A 16,128-nucleotide genomic window follows, 5' to 3' on the forward strand; every position below is an offset into this window, starting at 1 on the left:
AAATTATTTATATGATTAAATATGCTCTAAATATTTTTTTATAATATATATATATATATATATATATATATATATATATATATAAATTTAAATAAATATTTTTTTTTTAAAAAGGTGGTAGACCAGCTCACTGGCCTGTCTTGTGGCGGGACGGGCTTAAGTTTTTGGCCCATTTTTTCATGGTGGGACAACTCAACCCAATCCATTTTTACAGATCAAAACGGATCGGATTGACTCGTTTTGTCACTCTTACTACAAATTAACATGTGACATGTCTTTAACATAATTGGTACAATATTAATAAAAAAAACTTAATTACATTAATTTTTCAAAGTTGAAACTAAAAAAAGTTAAGGAACCTACTTGAACTAATTTTACAAACTTTAAGAAAACGAGTATTACTTTAATATTAAATATGGGAATGAATTTATATTTCAAAGATGGGATAGTCAAACCCACACATGTGGTTGCTATCTTGAGGATCAACTAACTACTATTCTATTCCTCAAATAAGATCTGAGATTCAAACCCAATAAATAAAAAGTGGATGAAAATAATAGACTTCATTAATGGTGATCAATCATATTCCGACAAAGATTAGTTATGAAATTAATATGTACTTTAGGCTCATAATATGATTAACAAAAACGTATTAGGAATAGGTTTGTATCCAGTATGTATACAACATATCTCTAAGGATATCCGTACTCCAGAGCATATAATCAATCATAAAGGATAAATGATTAATCTGATCACTCAATATGTAAGACACCATCAACTTCAACCTTCACAAAAAAAAAAATTGATTCAGTTCTTAGATGAATAAAAATCCTCAGAACTCTGTTCTGATGTTATGTTTCTTGAAACCACTCGGTTACTAAAATGTAATATTAAAGATCAATTTGATACTAAATCAGAAGTCACTTTGTTATTAAACTATGATGCCCAGGAGTTAATTGCAATTTTTAACACATGTTCGGAGTAAATCGATTTTTTCTTTTCTTTCAATAACTAAATTAACAGTGTCTTGAACATTCCAGGACAAAGTTAATCAGTTCCAAAAAACCAACACTTTTCTTCAAGTAGCTAAAAGGATTATCATATTAACTAAGGAGATTTAAATCCCTCAAAAATATAACTAAGGAGATTTAAAATTCCACTCTTGTAAAACTGGTGGTAAAAGGCCCACAAAAAGGGTAGTTTCGCTGTTACAAAACTTGTTTTTCAATGAACTGAATCACCATATAAACCTTTGAATTCCACGCTCATGATCCCAATGGAAAGGTCGAAACAGAAACATGGCCATTGTAAAGATATTAACACCAATATACAGTATGCCTGTGAGAATCCAACTTTGATCATCACTATTTTCACAGTGAAGCACCAGGAAATAGAATGGTATGGTGTAGTATCTGAACTCTATCAGTGGAGCTGGTACAAGAACAGCTGCAGTGGCCAAAAAATATGCCAAAACCCATATTTTACTTCTAGATTTTCCTGTTTGATAAAGGATAGTAGTAGTTATAATGATGCCATAAGCAGTTGAATAAAACAAGACTTCATAGTATGTCTGTGTACACTAACCCAACATGTTGATGATGGAAAACCATGAACATATATAAACTGGGACCAGAAGGTATTTAATTGACCAGTGAGCCATTATAACTTTCCTCCAAAGATAAAAAGGGTAATGCCGATTATCAGCAAGAAGGTATGGATGAGCTACACTGCAAAAGTTGAGACACAAGTGAGCCAGACAGTTGAAATGTCATACAATACAGAATGCAGTAGATTTTAGATAAAGGTTCTGTTTGGATAAATTTCTAATCACCCCTCATAAAAGAAAATAAATTAAACTTTTAAGGTAAGTTAAAATTAATTTGTACATAATATATAAAAGTTTTTTCATTAAACTAATTTTAACTATTTCACAGGCTAATTTTAACAATGAGAGAAGCTTAAATCATTTTGACTTATTTCTTTTCCAGTAAGTGTTTATTGAAAAATTTACCTAAATAGGGTCATAGAAAAAGATGAGTTAAATTCATGCAGTAGAGATTTAGAAAGAGTTGGGCTTGATGAGAAAGTGTTGGCATACATGCAACCCAAGTGGAAAAGTTATCACATTGAACTGGTGGACAAACTTTAGTAAGAGACAATAAATAAAGGGTGCTGAGAATGAGCACATTAAGGACTGGATAAGGAATTGATGAACAGAAGGTTTTCAGTACAAATCATGGTGGGGGTGCATTGGTAACAATAAATGCAACATTTTCCTATAAAACTTTCCACTTCTATCTAATTAGCATTCTCTATAAGTAAAAAGAAGTTGGAAAGAGAACTTAAAATTTTACAGTATTGAAGGAAAACTGAAACAGCAGTCTACAAATTCACCACCACCAAAACATGCATTTAATTGTGTTGACAATCAAAAAACAGATTCTGCTTGATAGTTTACTAAGTCATCTGAGTCTGACATAACCTGAAAAAGTGTACTGAGAGCATGCCAACTACAAGGGCCAGGAACATCTGAAAGAAAAGAAGGGGCCTACTCTTCCGAAACATACGAAACAAGTCCACAGCCTGGGTGATAGTGATCTGCATAGGAGCCTGAGCCAGTACAGAAACCAAACTAAAATAAAGCATCTGAGAGAAATGTGGGGTAACTGCGTGTGCTTCTTTTGCACCTGCAGTGTCAGTAGGATATGTGTGAGAAAGAGGGTCTTTGGGGCCCCTAAGGGACCCAAAAAGATCATCACCAGGGAAAACAAGAAAATGAATGTTACCCAGAACAATGCTTCCATTCCAGTACACAAATACAATAAAGGCCACCACCACCATGAGAAAGGGGCTAAATGAAATTAGAATCTCCCATTTCATGTACCACAATGTTAAAAGGATGGTCCATAATTCATCAGCAAAACCTGCAAAATAATATCAATATCAATCTATTCTATATGTTGCAAAAAACGGTAGTCAGAGGATGGGATTAACTTTATTCTATCTACAGTTATTTAGTTATTTTATTTTCTTAGGCTCATAGAATAGAACTCATGGTTTTCTTAAACATATGTGAAAGCAAACCTGAGTAAGAGGAAGGAGAAGAATCAGATGATGATGAGCGTTCAATAGTATTCCCAGATTTAACAATTTTTCGCTTCCTCAGATTGAAACCCTCTGAATTAGTACCAGTAGCATATTCTAAACCATGCTTGACAGACACATCTGACTTGATAGATTTTGTATTTTGCTTTCCATGAGTCACAGAAATATTTATGATTGCAGTGCATGCAACAAGAAGCACCCATATAACATTTGTTTGGCGAATAACAACTGCCACTGCTCCGATCTGTATCAATAAACTCGAATGCATTACCACCACTCTATAAAATAGAATGACAAATATAATCCAGGTATGCTGCTAAAAGTATTGTATATATAGGAATTATCCGTAAACCTATTCATCAAAAGTTGTGTCGTACAGCCAAAATTGAAAACCAAGAGACGAAGTATGTGTTTGATTCTATTTTTTATAGTTTATAAAACAATTGTCAAAAACTAATCTTTAGCGAATAGGAGTGAGGGAAGAGTTGGGACAGTGTAAGGAAGAACATAAAAAATAGAAATCTGCAAGTAGAAAACCAAAACAATTTAGACATCTTCTGATTTTCTATATCAGAAACTAAAAAATTGATACTATTTTTTAAAACAGTTTTCAAAAACTACTCCTTATCAATAGTTTCTTTTATTTTAAAAACGGAAAATAGTTATAAAAATAGGATTTAAATAGGCTCTGAGAAATTTATGATCCAGAAGCAAATACATAAGAGATAAGGGATAACAAAGATCCATTTGAATCAGGAACAGATACAAAAATCATGATATGAATTAACTTTTTAATATTGCTTTTATTTTCTGAAATTAGACCACAATGAAGAACTGATAAAGTAATATTTGAACTTAGTCCTGCAATAAGCATACGTACATATATATATATATATACATATATACATATATATATACATATATACATATATATATATATGTATATACATATATATATATATATATGTATATATATATATATATATATATATATATATATGCACGTATGTGTGGTGTATGCATATATTCCTAGGTAAAAAAGTACACAGGATCAAAATGAGAAACAAAATCGATTCTTTCCAGTAAATATGTGCAATAGCAACAAAAAACAGGCATCAGTATCTGTAATGTGTACACATACGTTCAACTGTTTTAGATGAGACACAAGTTAATAAAATAAAGGAACTTAGATAAAAATAATATAAACATAAACAAAAAATCATATCAATTTAAATGTGGTTACACCATTAAAATCAAAATATGCCTTACCAATGCACTAAACCAGTAATTTTTCTTCAAACTTGCTAGATACATAGCCAGCACTGTCGTAACAGCTGCAACATCTGTGTAATAGAGAAAAGTGAAAAACCAGTGAAGGGGGTACAAGGATAGGACCACTGCTTGAAGCATCGCCTTTCTCTTGGTAAGTGTTGGCTTCAAATGCATAATTATGTTGTATAAAATTACACTGCATACAATTGCTAAGACACCATTAACCGATCGAAGGATTGCCACAGAGCACATGTCAGAAAATGAGGAAACAGCTTGTACAAAGTACAGGCCTGGAAACAAAGAAGCAACATGGGCAAGTGAAAGATAGTACCTGCAAAAGTTATTCAATTGCAAAGATCAAACTTGACATTTGACACTGCATTATATTTTCAATAATTTATCTATGCAGAACTGTTTATGTTTGCTCAATCTAGAGATTTGCATTTTGAAAGACACTTCAAACATTATCTTATGTTTGTACCAGATAGATAGTTAGAAAGAGTATAGTATACATATAAAGTTTTTAATTATTCAAAGTGGCCGAGGTTCAATACTTTAAGCTTTTTGGTTTCACCCATTCAATTAACAGCAAATCGATTGCGTAGCTTTAAGTTAGCTTCCTTGAGTATGATTCTCATTTGATAATCATACTACAATTAGATTAAGCAATGCAAGCAACCAGTTATAAATTGCTATATTTGGACTTTTTATTCACTTGAATACTTGGATGATGCATCAACCGTGCTTAATCATAATCATTAAGAATACCGAGAACAATCTTTTTCTATATATTTTTCAATTGTCACTGCCTACCACTCCAGCTAAAGCACAGAAGCAGACCAAAATATTTATAGCTATGCTTAGAGAATGATAAAAACGTCTCCCATTATCTGGAAAATATCCATTTTGATTACATATTCCAACAACAGCTTCTGTTTCAAATGCACACGAAATACATCAGGTGCATTGCAACAATAAAATTATCCAATACAAATATTGCACTGAAAGTTTCACATACCCCACATATTGATATCTAGTTAATCATTTATGAATGATTTCATACTTTCTGTTATTCATCCTACAATATTCTTTTTCTACACAATTCCATTTCACATAAATAATTTTATTTATTTTTGTTAATAAAAGTTTGGTAGAGGCAAGGCTGCCCCATTTGAAGGAGAAGGCATGCCACATGCTCCAACAAGGATAAGCCAAAGGAGCTTGTTGGCGGTGAGAGCTGAGCCTAAGCTTTTCAGGAAAAATGCTTCAACCAATTGTACTTTTCAAGCTGAACTAACTTCCTTTGGCATAACAAATAAGTAGTTGGTATAAGCTAGAGGGATCATTTTTTTCTTGAAGATGGGGCCAGAGGCAAAGATACCAAGGATAAAAGAGAACATACAGGCCAGGAGGAGTGGTAATATTACGGTCCCAACTTCCAAAATTTCCCTTGCAGTACTGCTTTGCCTGTGGTATATGAAATATCTCATCCTGCAAATCATGGATCTTAATCATATTGAATGAAGGTAAATTCCTTCAGGATCAATCTAAGTATCAACAACTGTCTGTTCTCCAGTTTAATAAACTTTTTCTTACCATATATGGCTCATGAACTATGCGATTAACCATTATGGAGGCAGGAATAACACATAAGCTCATTATTGCTGCAAGAGCTATTTTTCCCATTTCCTCCTATATCTTCAATAATAACAAGACCACAATGGCAACAATAATTCAAGATGTCAAACAGCGTATATCATTGTCATGTGCAGCAGCTATGACTCAGCATGCTCCAGCTGAACCCTCACCCTTAAGTTTCCCTGAACAACCACACTGAAGAAGCTGTATAAATTGTATAATTGATGTAGATATCTTTCTCACAAATATGAAATAGCATTACCAAAACGGGGAATACTACAAAGACATTTATACATCCAAGTATCACATGAAAAGCACAATAGGGTGCTTTTTATCTTGACAAAGTTAAAAATATGCATATTCCAGAGGTGAAAGAAATATCTGCGGTTCCCTGGTAACAAATAGGCATTCAAAATCAGCCCAATCCCGAAAATGTCAATTTCCAGTTAGTATGAAACTATTCCATTCAATAGAGAATTGGAAACCATGAAAAGCACACATGAACGGTGGATATTAAATCAACTGATTAGAGAATTGGGAACCATGAAAAGCACACATGAACCAACAGCTTTGTACAACACCATAACCAGCAGAAATTTCACAATCACCAGTCTGTAAGTCTTGGACTTGGTCCATTACTTGGCTAATCACAACAGTGCAGTAAATCAAAAACATATACGTAAAAAATCGGAAGTCCAATAACCTTATGCAGAACCTATATATCATCTAAGATAGCCCTCAAATCCTTCCATGCCCTCTAAACACAAGTTTTATTTTAATTCTCAAGAAATTTTCAAACTACAACCTTTATAGCATCTCGTCGTGTCATTGATAAGCATGTTTAACTTTTCCTCTCAAATCATGTCAAACAGTTCATAAATTGATGTCATTCCCCCAGAATAACAATAGTTCATAAAAAGAACAAACCCAGCACACAAATATGGTCAGTTCTCACTGCATATTTAAGTTACCAAATCCCCCATCTCCCAAATCAATTAACCTAACAAATGGTTTACACCCTCCATTAAAGACTCTATCATAATGCATTCTGCAAAATAACTAAAACAAATGCAATTTTTATAATTCAATGGAGTGCCCATTTTCCCTCTACAACACACCCGCACCCTAATAAACTCATTTGTAAATACAATACTGGTTTCTACACAAAGTTAAAATTCACAAAAGAGTTGCCGCAAAATATAAATGGGAGTGATAAAAATGAAAAAAAAGAAGAAAAAAGAGCAAATCAAGCTCCAACAAGGCATACCAAATATGTGTACATTTGCAGAGAGAAGCGGATGATGCGGAGGAGCACGCTGAGACCTGGCTGAGACCTGCCACGAAGGAAAGTGGTGACAGAGAAAGAGAAAAAACCCCTTTGAGCCAAATTTTGAAGGGGTGAATTTTTTTGAGAAAAAGGATTAGCTCAAATAAAAAGGTTTCTGAAAGAGAATTGCTGCACCAAATACTATGCTGTTTTTTCAGTGTTCAAACTTCTGGGTTTTGGGGTATCTTCACTCTCCATTTGGGGAACAACTTTGTCTTTCATCTTTAGTTTAAGGATGAAATATTTTTTGGTAATTCAATTTTTACATGCAATTATTTTGTTTTTTAAAATTTTGAACTAAATTTACTAAATTTTTTCAAACATATTTTTTAATTAATATTAAAATAAATATATGTAAAATAATTAATATTAAAATAAAAATATGTAAAACAGTATAAATAAATTAAAATAATATAATAAAATATGTTTAAAATATTAAATAAATTTAATCAAATTTTATTAAAAAAATTGAATTTACATATTTATAAATTAGAAAACTAGATTAATTCAAAATTTTGGAAAAAAAATAATTCTAATTTTTATTACAAAGACAAAAACATGTTTTACCTTAGATTAAGTTAATGACTTCTATCAAAAACACCATTTTTTATCTCCTTTTCGAGTTGATATTAATACTAATTACATTTAAACTCATCTTTTAAAATTAAAACTATAGTAATTATTTTCAGTAAAAACAACCTAATACTTATTCTCTTTATTTTATTTACAATTAGACTTGTCTCAAAATGTTGTACAATGATACGTTAATAAATTTAATCACATTTTTTATATTTATTTATTTTATCTTAAAACTATATTTTCATAAAAATGAATTTTTATATTTTATAAGAAAATTTATATTTGGCTTAAGTGTATTTTTTTTCATTGTTTACGTACAAGAATAAATACTTATGTTTTATATATGTTAAATTTTTAATTTTTATTTTCAAAATTTTATTTACTTAATGAATAGCTAATAAAACGAAAATAAGGGATGTCGGTATTTTTTATTAAAAATATAAAATGGGAAATATATTTTAATAAAATTAGAGAGTGAAAGTGTTATTTAATAAAGTTGAAGTAAATGTAAGTGCTTTTTTTTTCTAAAAGTAATTTTGAAAAAATATAAATTTAAGAATACTTTATGTGATCAACTAAATTAATCAATTTTCTTAATTATGTCTACAAATTTAATTTAGACTTAAAAACTTATCAAGTCTAGAAATTAACTTTGTGTTTGTAAATAATTCTAAAAATTGAAAAATATGATATTTAAATTAATTGTAATTAAATTCCTTTTAATTTTTATTTTTTTTGAATAAAATAATTAAAGTATCTTATATTTTAATTTTTTTAATTTAGATAAAGTAGTTGAATTTTTTTACGATAAATTTTTTAATTTCAAAAAAATTTATTTTAATATTAAATTTACAAAAAATAATAATCAAATTTAAGTATTTAAATAATATTTAAAAATTTAATTTTTTCAACATGCATAACGTTTGTAAAGAGAGTGTGGCTACTTGTTAACTTTCAAAGTTTATAAGTAAGTAATTATAATTATTTATTTTTTATTTAATTTTAAATTTTATTATTTTAGTTAGGTTTAATTAAGTTCTAAATTTATAAATTTAAAAATTTTTAATTGAGTTTTTATTAAATTTTTATTGATTAAGTATTTAAAAATTTAAAATGTTTAGTGATTGATGTGACTATTAATTGTATGATGAGGTTATTATCTTATATTATATTTAACTTTATAATTTTATAAGTTTATAAATTTATGATTTTTTAATTTTATGACGTTATAATTTTTAAATTTTAAATTTTATTATTGTATAACTTTAGGATAATTGTTATTTTTTTTTCATAACATGTTTTTAATGATGACTTAATTGTTATAGATTTTTTTTGTAATAATTATGTTTATTAATATTTAATTAGATTCTGATTGATATTTTTTTATTTTAATAGTAATAAAAAATAAAATAATAGATTATTTTTCACTTATCTTAGCATGATATTAATCATCTCATTCTTCTATTAGATAAGTTATTTCTTAAGATCTAACAAATTACAAGTAAGTATTTTCATTTTAATTATTTGAAACTTAATCTAGAAAAATGTTATATGAAATATTTAATAAGTAAAAAAAAATTAGAAAAACTTATTTAAAATTGAGTCTATATCAAATACAACCAATTTTCTAAGAAAAACTATTTAAAGAAAAACAACTAAAAAAATTCATTTTTGAGAATTTTATTTCTTTTATATTAAGTAACAATCATTAAGTATATAAATCTTAAATATATTATTTTGGTTAACCCAAAATTATTAATCAAAATTCATTATTTTTTTGTCATATATTAATATAATCATATATAATATAAATGTTTTAAACATGACTTTCAAATTAAAGCTTGTGTTTTATTTATATGTTATCATTTAAAAACTCTGTATACTCTAAGAGGACAATCAAAGAAAATATTTAAATTTATGTCTTATCATTTAAAAATTTGTATTCTTTGATAGGAACATCAAACATAGAAAATATGACAACAAATTACAAAATATTTTGCATGCTCAAACAATATTTTCCTTGTGTTATAATCTAATAATGAGAAGAGACTACCACGTCCTTTAATTTGAAAAGTTAAAATTTTAGTCAAAAAGTAGTTTTTTTTTTCACCAATTGTATAATTTGAAACATTATTTCTTAAACCGGTGCACTTGTTTTTTAAATTCTTTGCAAAGCAAAGGTAAGTTATGTGAGAATGGCATGACTTTGTCCTAAAGAGGTCATGCAAAAATGAAACAATTTTAATTAAGTTGTGTTGAATAGATTACAGAGACTTTAATATATTTGACAGAAGTCGTCAAAGACAAAGACGCCTTCACTTAAATTAATTACGAAAATATAATCAAAGTCGTGCTTTAATGATACGACTTCATTGAAAAAAAAGTATCACCATAACGACTTTATTAACAAGGAAAGTATTGTTATAATGGAACGACTTCAGTGTATTAGGCTATAAGAAAAGTCTTGTCATAATGACATAGACTTCAATGTGTTGGGACTATAAGGAAAGTCTTGCCACAATTACACGACTTCATTGTTAGTATCCAAGGAAACAAATACAAGATGTAAGTATTATTGTGAAAAAGAACAAATTATTTGGTTGTAATAATATTAAATTGAATAAAGAAGTTAAAATTTTTCAGGTCTTACACAAAATGTCTTTGCAACTTATGTTAGTACGACTTTTTTATTGTGAAATTATATCATCTTGACACGACTTATTTTTTTTGAATTTTTTTAATTTTTATACCCTAATAGCAAAACTAAAGTACACCATTGCAGGAAAAAAAATCCAAAAAGTAACCCCTATCTAGATCTGTCTATATAATAAAAACTGACCTTTTTTTTTTTTTTTTACAAATGAATCTCAATACTTTAAGCACAACATTTGAAGATGGGTGAGCACTTACACAAAAGTCATGAAAACGAAGGAGACATGCTTAACAAATACGTCAACTCATAAAAAATATAGAATGCCAAATGAAACTAGGAATAATACTTAAAATAGAATATACTTTACTTTAACTTCAAAATACAAATATATTTATTTATATTTTTTACTAATATTTAAAAATATATTCTAATTTCACTTCTATTTCAGAAAAAAAAAATTGTATGAAACAGTACAAATAATTTCTGTGGGAATTTGTATCTTCCCTGCTATTAAAAACTTTAATAAGAGAGGTTGCTTTCTTCGTACACTATATTTTATTTCTTTCGTTTAATGTTTATGTATAAATATACAGATGGCGTATTTATTAGTTTTCTTATTCACTATTAAAAATACATCTTTTATTAATTTTTTTTTTAATTTTTTTTCTTAAAATATACTTACAAATGAATAATACAAGAATTTGCTATATTTTTTTAAAATATTTTGTAAAAGTTATTTTTTGCAGAAAATTTCATAGAAAATATTTTTAAATTTAATAATTTTGTAGAAAATAATTATACATAAAAAAATTACAATAAATTAAAATTTATAAAAAAATAATAAATAAAAAAAATTTCTTGTAAAATTTTATAATAAATTTATAAAAAAAATCTCATACAATATAAAAGATTATAGTAATGAATTGTATAAATTTGTCCTTAATTTTTAAAAATTTATTTTGTGGGATAATGTTTCATATACCTTGATAGCTCACGGTCTGTAATTATTTTTTCTTTATAGAAATTGTAGAGTTTCAATTATTTAGCACACTACAATTGGAATCACCACTTAATATTTCAAAAATAAACTATTGAACCACAAAAACTGGATAATTGGTAGGAACCGCATGATAGGAATAATATATATATATATATATATATATATATATATAATAATAATAATAATAATAATAATACAATATATTCAAATCATATTTAAGTATAAGTTAAAAATTGTGTATCTGGAATTAATGAAGGATATATGGAAGCACGTAATATGGAATGCTACTGTTACTATATCTTTTAAGACTGACTAATGGGTATCAGCTTATAACCTCTCAGCAGATTAAGGACCTCTCAAATAAGTATCTGATTATTCAAGCCCATCATAGACCGTTTACTAAACAATCCAACCCATCACGGATCGTTTATCAAAAACCCAAAACTATATATATTACCCATACAATAATTAATTATGTGCAATATAATTAACATTAACAAATAACTTAATTTATTGATTAATGCTAATCCATAATAATAACAACATAGAGAATAATAATTTTATATAATAAAATTGTATAAAATATAACATTCTCCCACTTTGATAACATTAATAAATAAATTAATTATATCAATTGCAACATAAGTACAAATACCAATTAAGAAATATAAACATGAATTACTAAGATAATATCCGATAGAGATATTTACCATATGCCTAGATTTCTTAAATAATGGATAATATATAGAATAAAAACAAACATAATAAATATGTGATCCCAAAATGGTTCATAAATTCTCTATGTAGAAAGAGAAAGAGATGTAATGAAACTGACGACGTCATTGACAAATTTACATCTCATGAAAACCATAATAATATAAAGTGTAAATCTCAGACTCTCACCAACCCAATACATCAAAAGACTTAACCACACCCATATGAGTTACATGATTTTGAAAAACTCCAATAGATAAGCCTTTAGTTAGTGGGTCTGCTAACATATTTTGTGTAGCAATATGCTCAATCCAAGTTTGATAATCAAAAACTTTCTCTCTAACAAACTAAAATTTTATATCAAAATGCTTTGAGCGAGTAGAACTTATGTTGTTTTGAGATAAATGGACGACAACAACAATGTTGTCACAATATATCACAAGTGGCCTATAAATACTTTCAACAATTTGAAAGCCAGAAATCAAATTTTTAAGCCACACAACATGACCAGTAGCTTCACAACAAGCAACATACTCTGCCTCCATAGTGGAAGTAGTTGTAAGAGTTTGTTTAACACTCTTTCAAGAAATGGCTCCTCCTGCCATCATAAAAATAAAGCTAGAAGTAGACTTTCAATCATTAGGGCAACCAGCAAAATCAGAATCAGAATAACCAATGACCCGAAGTTGATCAGACTTCTTAAAGGTCAACATATGATCCTTAGTTCCCTGCAAATATCTAAAGACTTTTTTAACAACTTTCCAATGATCAAAACCTGGATCACTCAAGTATCTCCCTAAAGCATTAACAATAAAAGCAATATCGGGATGAGTACAAACTTGAGCATACATTAAACTACCAACAGCGAAAGCATATGGGATTTTTTTTCATTTCAACTCTGTCATTATCATTTTGAGGACACTAAGATTTAGAGAGTTTGTCACCGTTTTGAACAAGTGTTGCACATGAGGAGCAAGAATGCATGTTAAACCTCTTAAGGACTTTATCAATGTATCCTCTTTGAGACAATCCAAGAATGCCACGTGACCTGTCACGAGAGATCTGAATGCCCAGAACAACAAAAGCATCACCAAGGTCCTTCATAACAAAGTGGCTATTTAGTCTAAATTTTGTCTCAGTCAAAAGTTCAACATTGCTACTAGCAAGAAGAATATCATCAACATATAAGACAATAATGATGAATGACTCCCATTTTTCTTCAAGTAAATGCATTAATTTGAGGCATTTTCCTTGAAGCCAAAAGAAGTGACCACCTGATCAAATTTCAAATACCATTGCCTAGAAGCTTGTCTTAGTCCATAAATAGACTTCTTCAACCTGCAAACCAAATGCTCCTTACCTTTTTTAGCAAAGCCATCAGGTTGAACCATATACACTTCTTCAAATAAATCTCCATTTAGAAAAGTTGTTTTGACATCCATTTGATGAAGCTCCAAATCAAAATGAGCTACTAAAGCCATAACAACACAAAAAACATCCTTAGTAGGGATCAGTGAGAAAGTCTCCTTATAATCAATGTCATCCCTCTGACTATAGCCTTTTGCTACAAGTTTAGCTTTATACCTCTCAACTTTTCCATCTGGACTACACTTAGTTTTGAAGACCCATTTACACCCAAGTGGTTTACAACCTAGTGGCAAATCCACAAGATCCCAAACATCATTATGTGCCATAGAAGCTAACTCATCATGCATAACATTTAACCAATCATCACCATGAGAACTATAAATAGCCTCTTCAAAAGTAGTAGGATTATCAACATTATTTAGATCATATTCAGGCTCTTGAAGATACACAAGATAATCATCATGTATAGAAGACCTGCGTACTCTTTGAGATCTCCTCAAAGAAATTTCTTCCAAAACATCATCATGAACTTGTTCATTTACTACAAGTGATGTGGTATCCACAAGATCTAGAACAAATTCATTTTCATCACAGACAATTGGAATCACATTATCTGCAGGAAGATAAATGGACAGCACGGGAATAACAACACGGTCTTCTCTAAGAGTGACTGGTCATGGTGCATTGCTCCCACTGTCCAAATCATCCTCAAAGAATACTGCACGGTCAGACTCAATAACCCGCATAGAGTGAGAAGGACAATAAAACCTGCTACCATGAGAATCCACACAATAACCAATGAAGAAACCACTGACAGTCTGGAGATCAAGTTTTTTTAACTGAGGATTGTAAGGCCTCACCTCTGCCTTACAACCCCACACATGGAAATGTCTCAAACTTGGCTTCTTCCTAGACATGAGTTCATAAGGAGTCTTTGAAACAGACTTGTTAGGTACTTGATTAAGAATATACACAACAGTTCTTAAAGCATCTCTCTAAAGGAAATCTGGTAAAGAGGAATGACTCAACATACATCTCACCATCTCTAAAAGAGTGTGATTCCTCTTTTCTGCAACTCCATTTTGCTGAGGAGTATCCGACATAGTATACTAAACTTCAATACCACATTCATCAAGAAATATAGCGAAAGGTCTAGGATTTCTTCCAGTTTCATCATATCTGTCATAATACTATCTACCTTTGTCAGACCTTACACATTTTATCTTTTTTCCTGTTTTCAACTCAATAGTAGCTTTGAAAGACTTAAAAGCATCCAAGGAACTTGATTTTTCCTGTAGAAGATCTATCCATCCAAATCGGGAATAATCATCTATAAACGTGATAAAATACCTATATCCCCCCATGGAAGTGAGTGTGATAGGTTCACATATATCAGTATGAATAAGCTCAAACACATTGTCACTCATGTTTGCTCCTGTATTTCTTACTTTTGCGGTAAGCTTGCCCTTAACACAATCAACACAAGTATCAAAATCAAAAAAATCCAGATCATGCAGAACACCCTTTTTAATCAACCTCTCAATCCGAGGTCTAGAAATATGTTCCAGACGTCTATGCCACAACATAGAGGAATTTTCATCAACTCTACTATGCTCACGTCGAATAACATAATTAACAAACATGTCATTCATATTCGGCATGTAAAGTCCATCATATAAAACTCCTAAGCTAACAATAATTGAATTGAAATAAACAACAAGTTTACCATTGCCAAATTCAAAAGTGTTGCCACATTTATCCAAAATTGAAACTGAAATCAAATTCCTTCTTATAAAAGGTACATAAACAACGTCTTTTAATAACAAAACATGTCTAGAAGGTAAATTTAAAGAAACTACTCCTATGTCTTCAACTGGTGCTCTAACTCCATCTCCCATGATAATCTTGGACTCGACATCACTTGGTTTTCTCAAACTTGTGAACCCTTGTAAAGAATTCACAACATGAATAGTGGCACCCGAGTCTAACCACCAAGAATTGGGAGAAACATCAATAACATTAGATTCAAAACAAGCTAGAGCATATAAGAGTATACCTTCCTTATCAGCATTCTTCTTTTTAAGAATATGACAGTCATCTAGCTTGTGCCCAAATTTCTTACAATAGGCACAATTCCCCTTGAAATACTTATTCTTAGGCTCCAAAACCACTGATGCTTTTCCCGTGTTCCCCTTTTCAGGACGAGATTTACCTTTGAATCCCTTTGTCACAAGTTTAGTGCTGGAAGTAGTAGTTGTGAACTGCACACTATGAGACTTGGTCTTTTTAATCGGTGCTTCCTCTTGAGAAATAATAGCTATCATTTCATCAATTGTCCATTCCTCCTTTTGAGTGTTGTAAGAAGTCTTCAACACATGAAATTGAGAAGGAAGAGATTCCATAACCTGCCAAATCAAGTAACTATCGCCAAGCTCTACCTTTAGAGATTTGAGTTTATTATAATAGTGCACA

General features: G+C 29.7%; 1 protein-coding gene across 4 annotated transcripts; it reads right to left on the reverse strand.

Annotated features, from left to right (window-relative positions):
• Positions 1-1,135: 1,135 nt before the first annotated feature.
• ALG10 (DIE2/ALG10 family) lies at positions 1,136-7,550 on the reverse strand. 4 transcript variants are annotated; one of them, XM_028069973.2, is made up of 9 exons: positions 7,283-7,550; positions 5,974-6,197; positions 5,780-5,868; positions 4,375-4,708; positions 3,085-3,349; positions 2,787-2,924; positions 2,483-2,687; positions 1,585-1,727; positions 1,136-1,497 (listed from the first exon to the last, which is right to left on the reverse strand). In XM_028069973.2, the coding sequence occupies exons 2-9, from the start codon at positions 6,061-6,063 to the stop codon at positions 1,238-1,240; spliced, it is 1,524 nt and encodes a 507-aa protein (XP_027925774.1). In that variant the 5' UTR covers positions 6,064-6,197; positions 7,283-7,550; the 3' UTR covers positions 1,136-1,237. The 4 variants fall into 4 exon arrangements, with proteins under 4 accessions (XP_027925774.1, XP_027925773.1, XP_027925775.1 ...); XM_028069972.2 differs by having other exon boundaries at positions 5,974-6,210; positions 7,283-7,545; XM_028069974.2 differs by lacking the exon at positions 7,283-7,550 and having other exon boundaries at positions 5,974-6,219.
• Positions 7,551-16,128: the final 8,578 nt, after the last annotated feature.

The sequence above is a fragment of the Vigna unguiculata genome, chromosome 5 (genome assembly GCF_037176805.1).
Source record: "Vigna unguiculata cultivar grain cowpea cultivar isolate G323 ecotype 2 chromosome 5, ASM3717680v1, whole genome shotgun sequence".
NCBI lineage: Eukaryota > Viridiplantae > Streptophyta > Magnoliopsida > Fabales > Fabaceae > Vigna > Vigna unguiculata.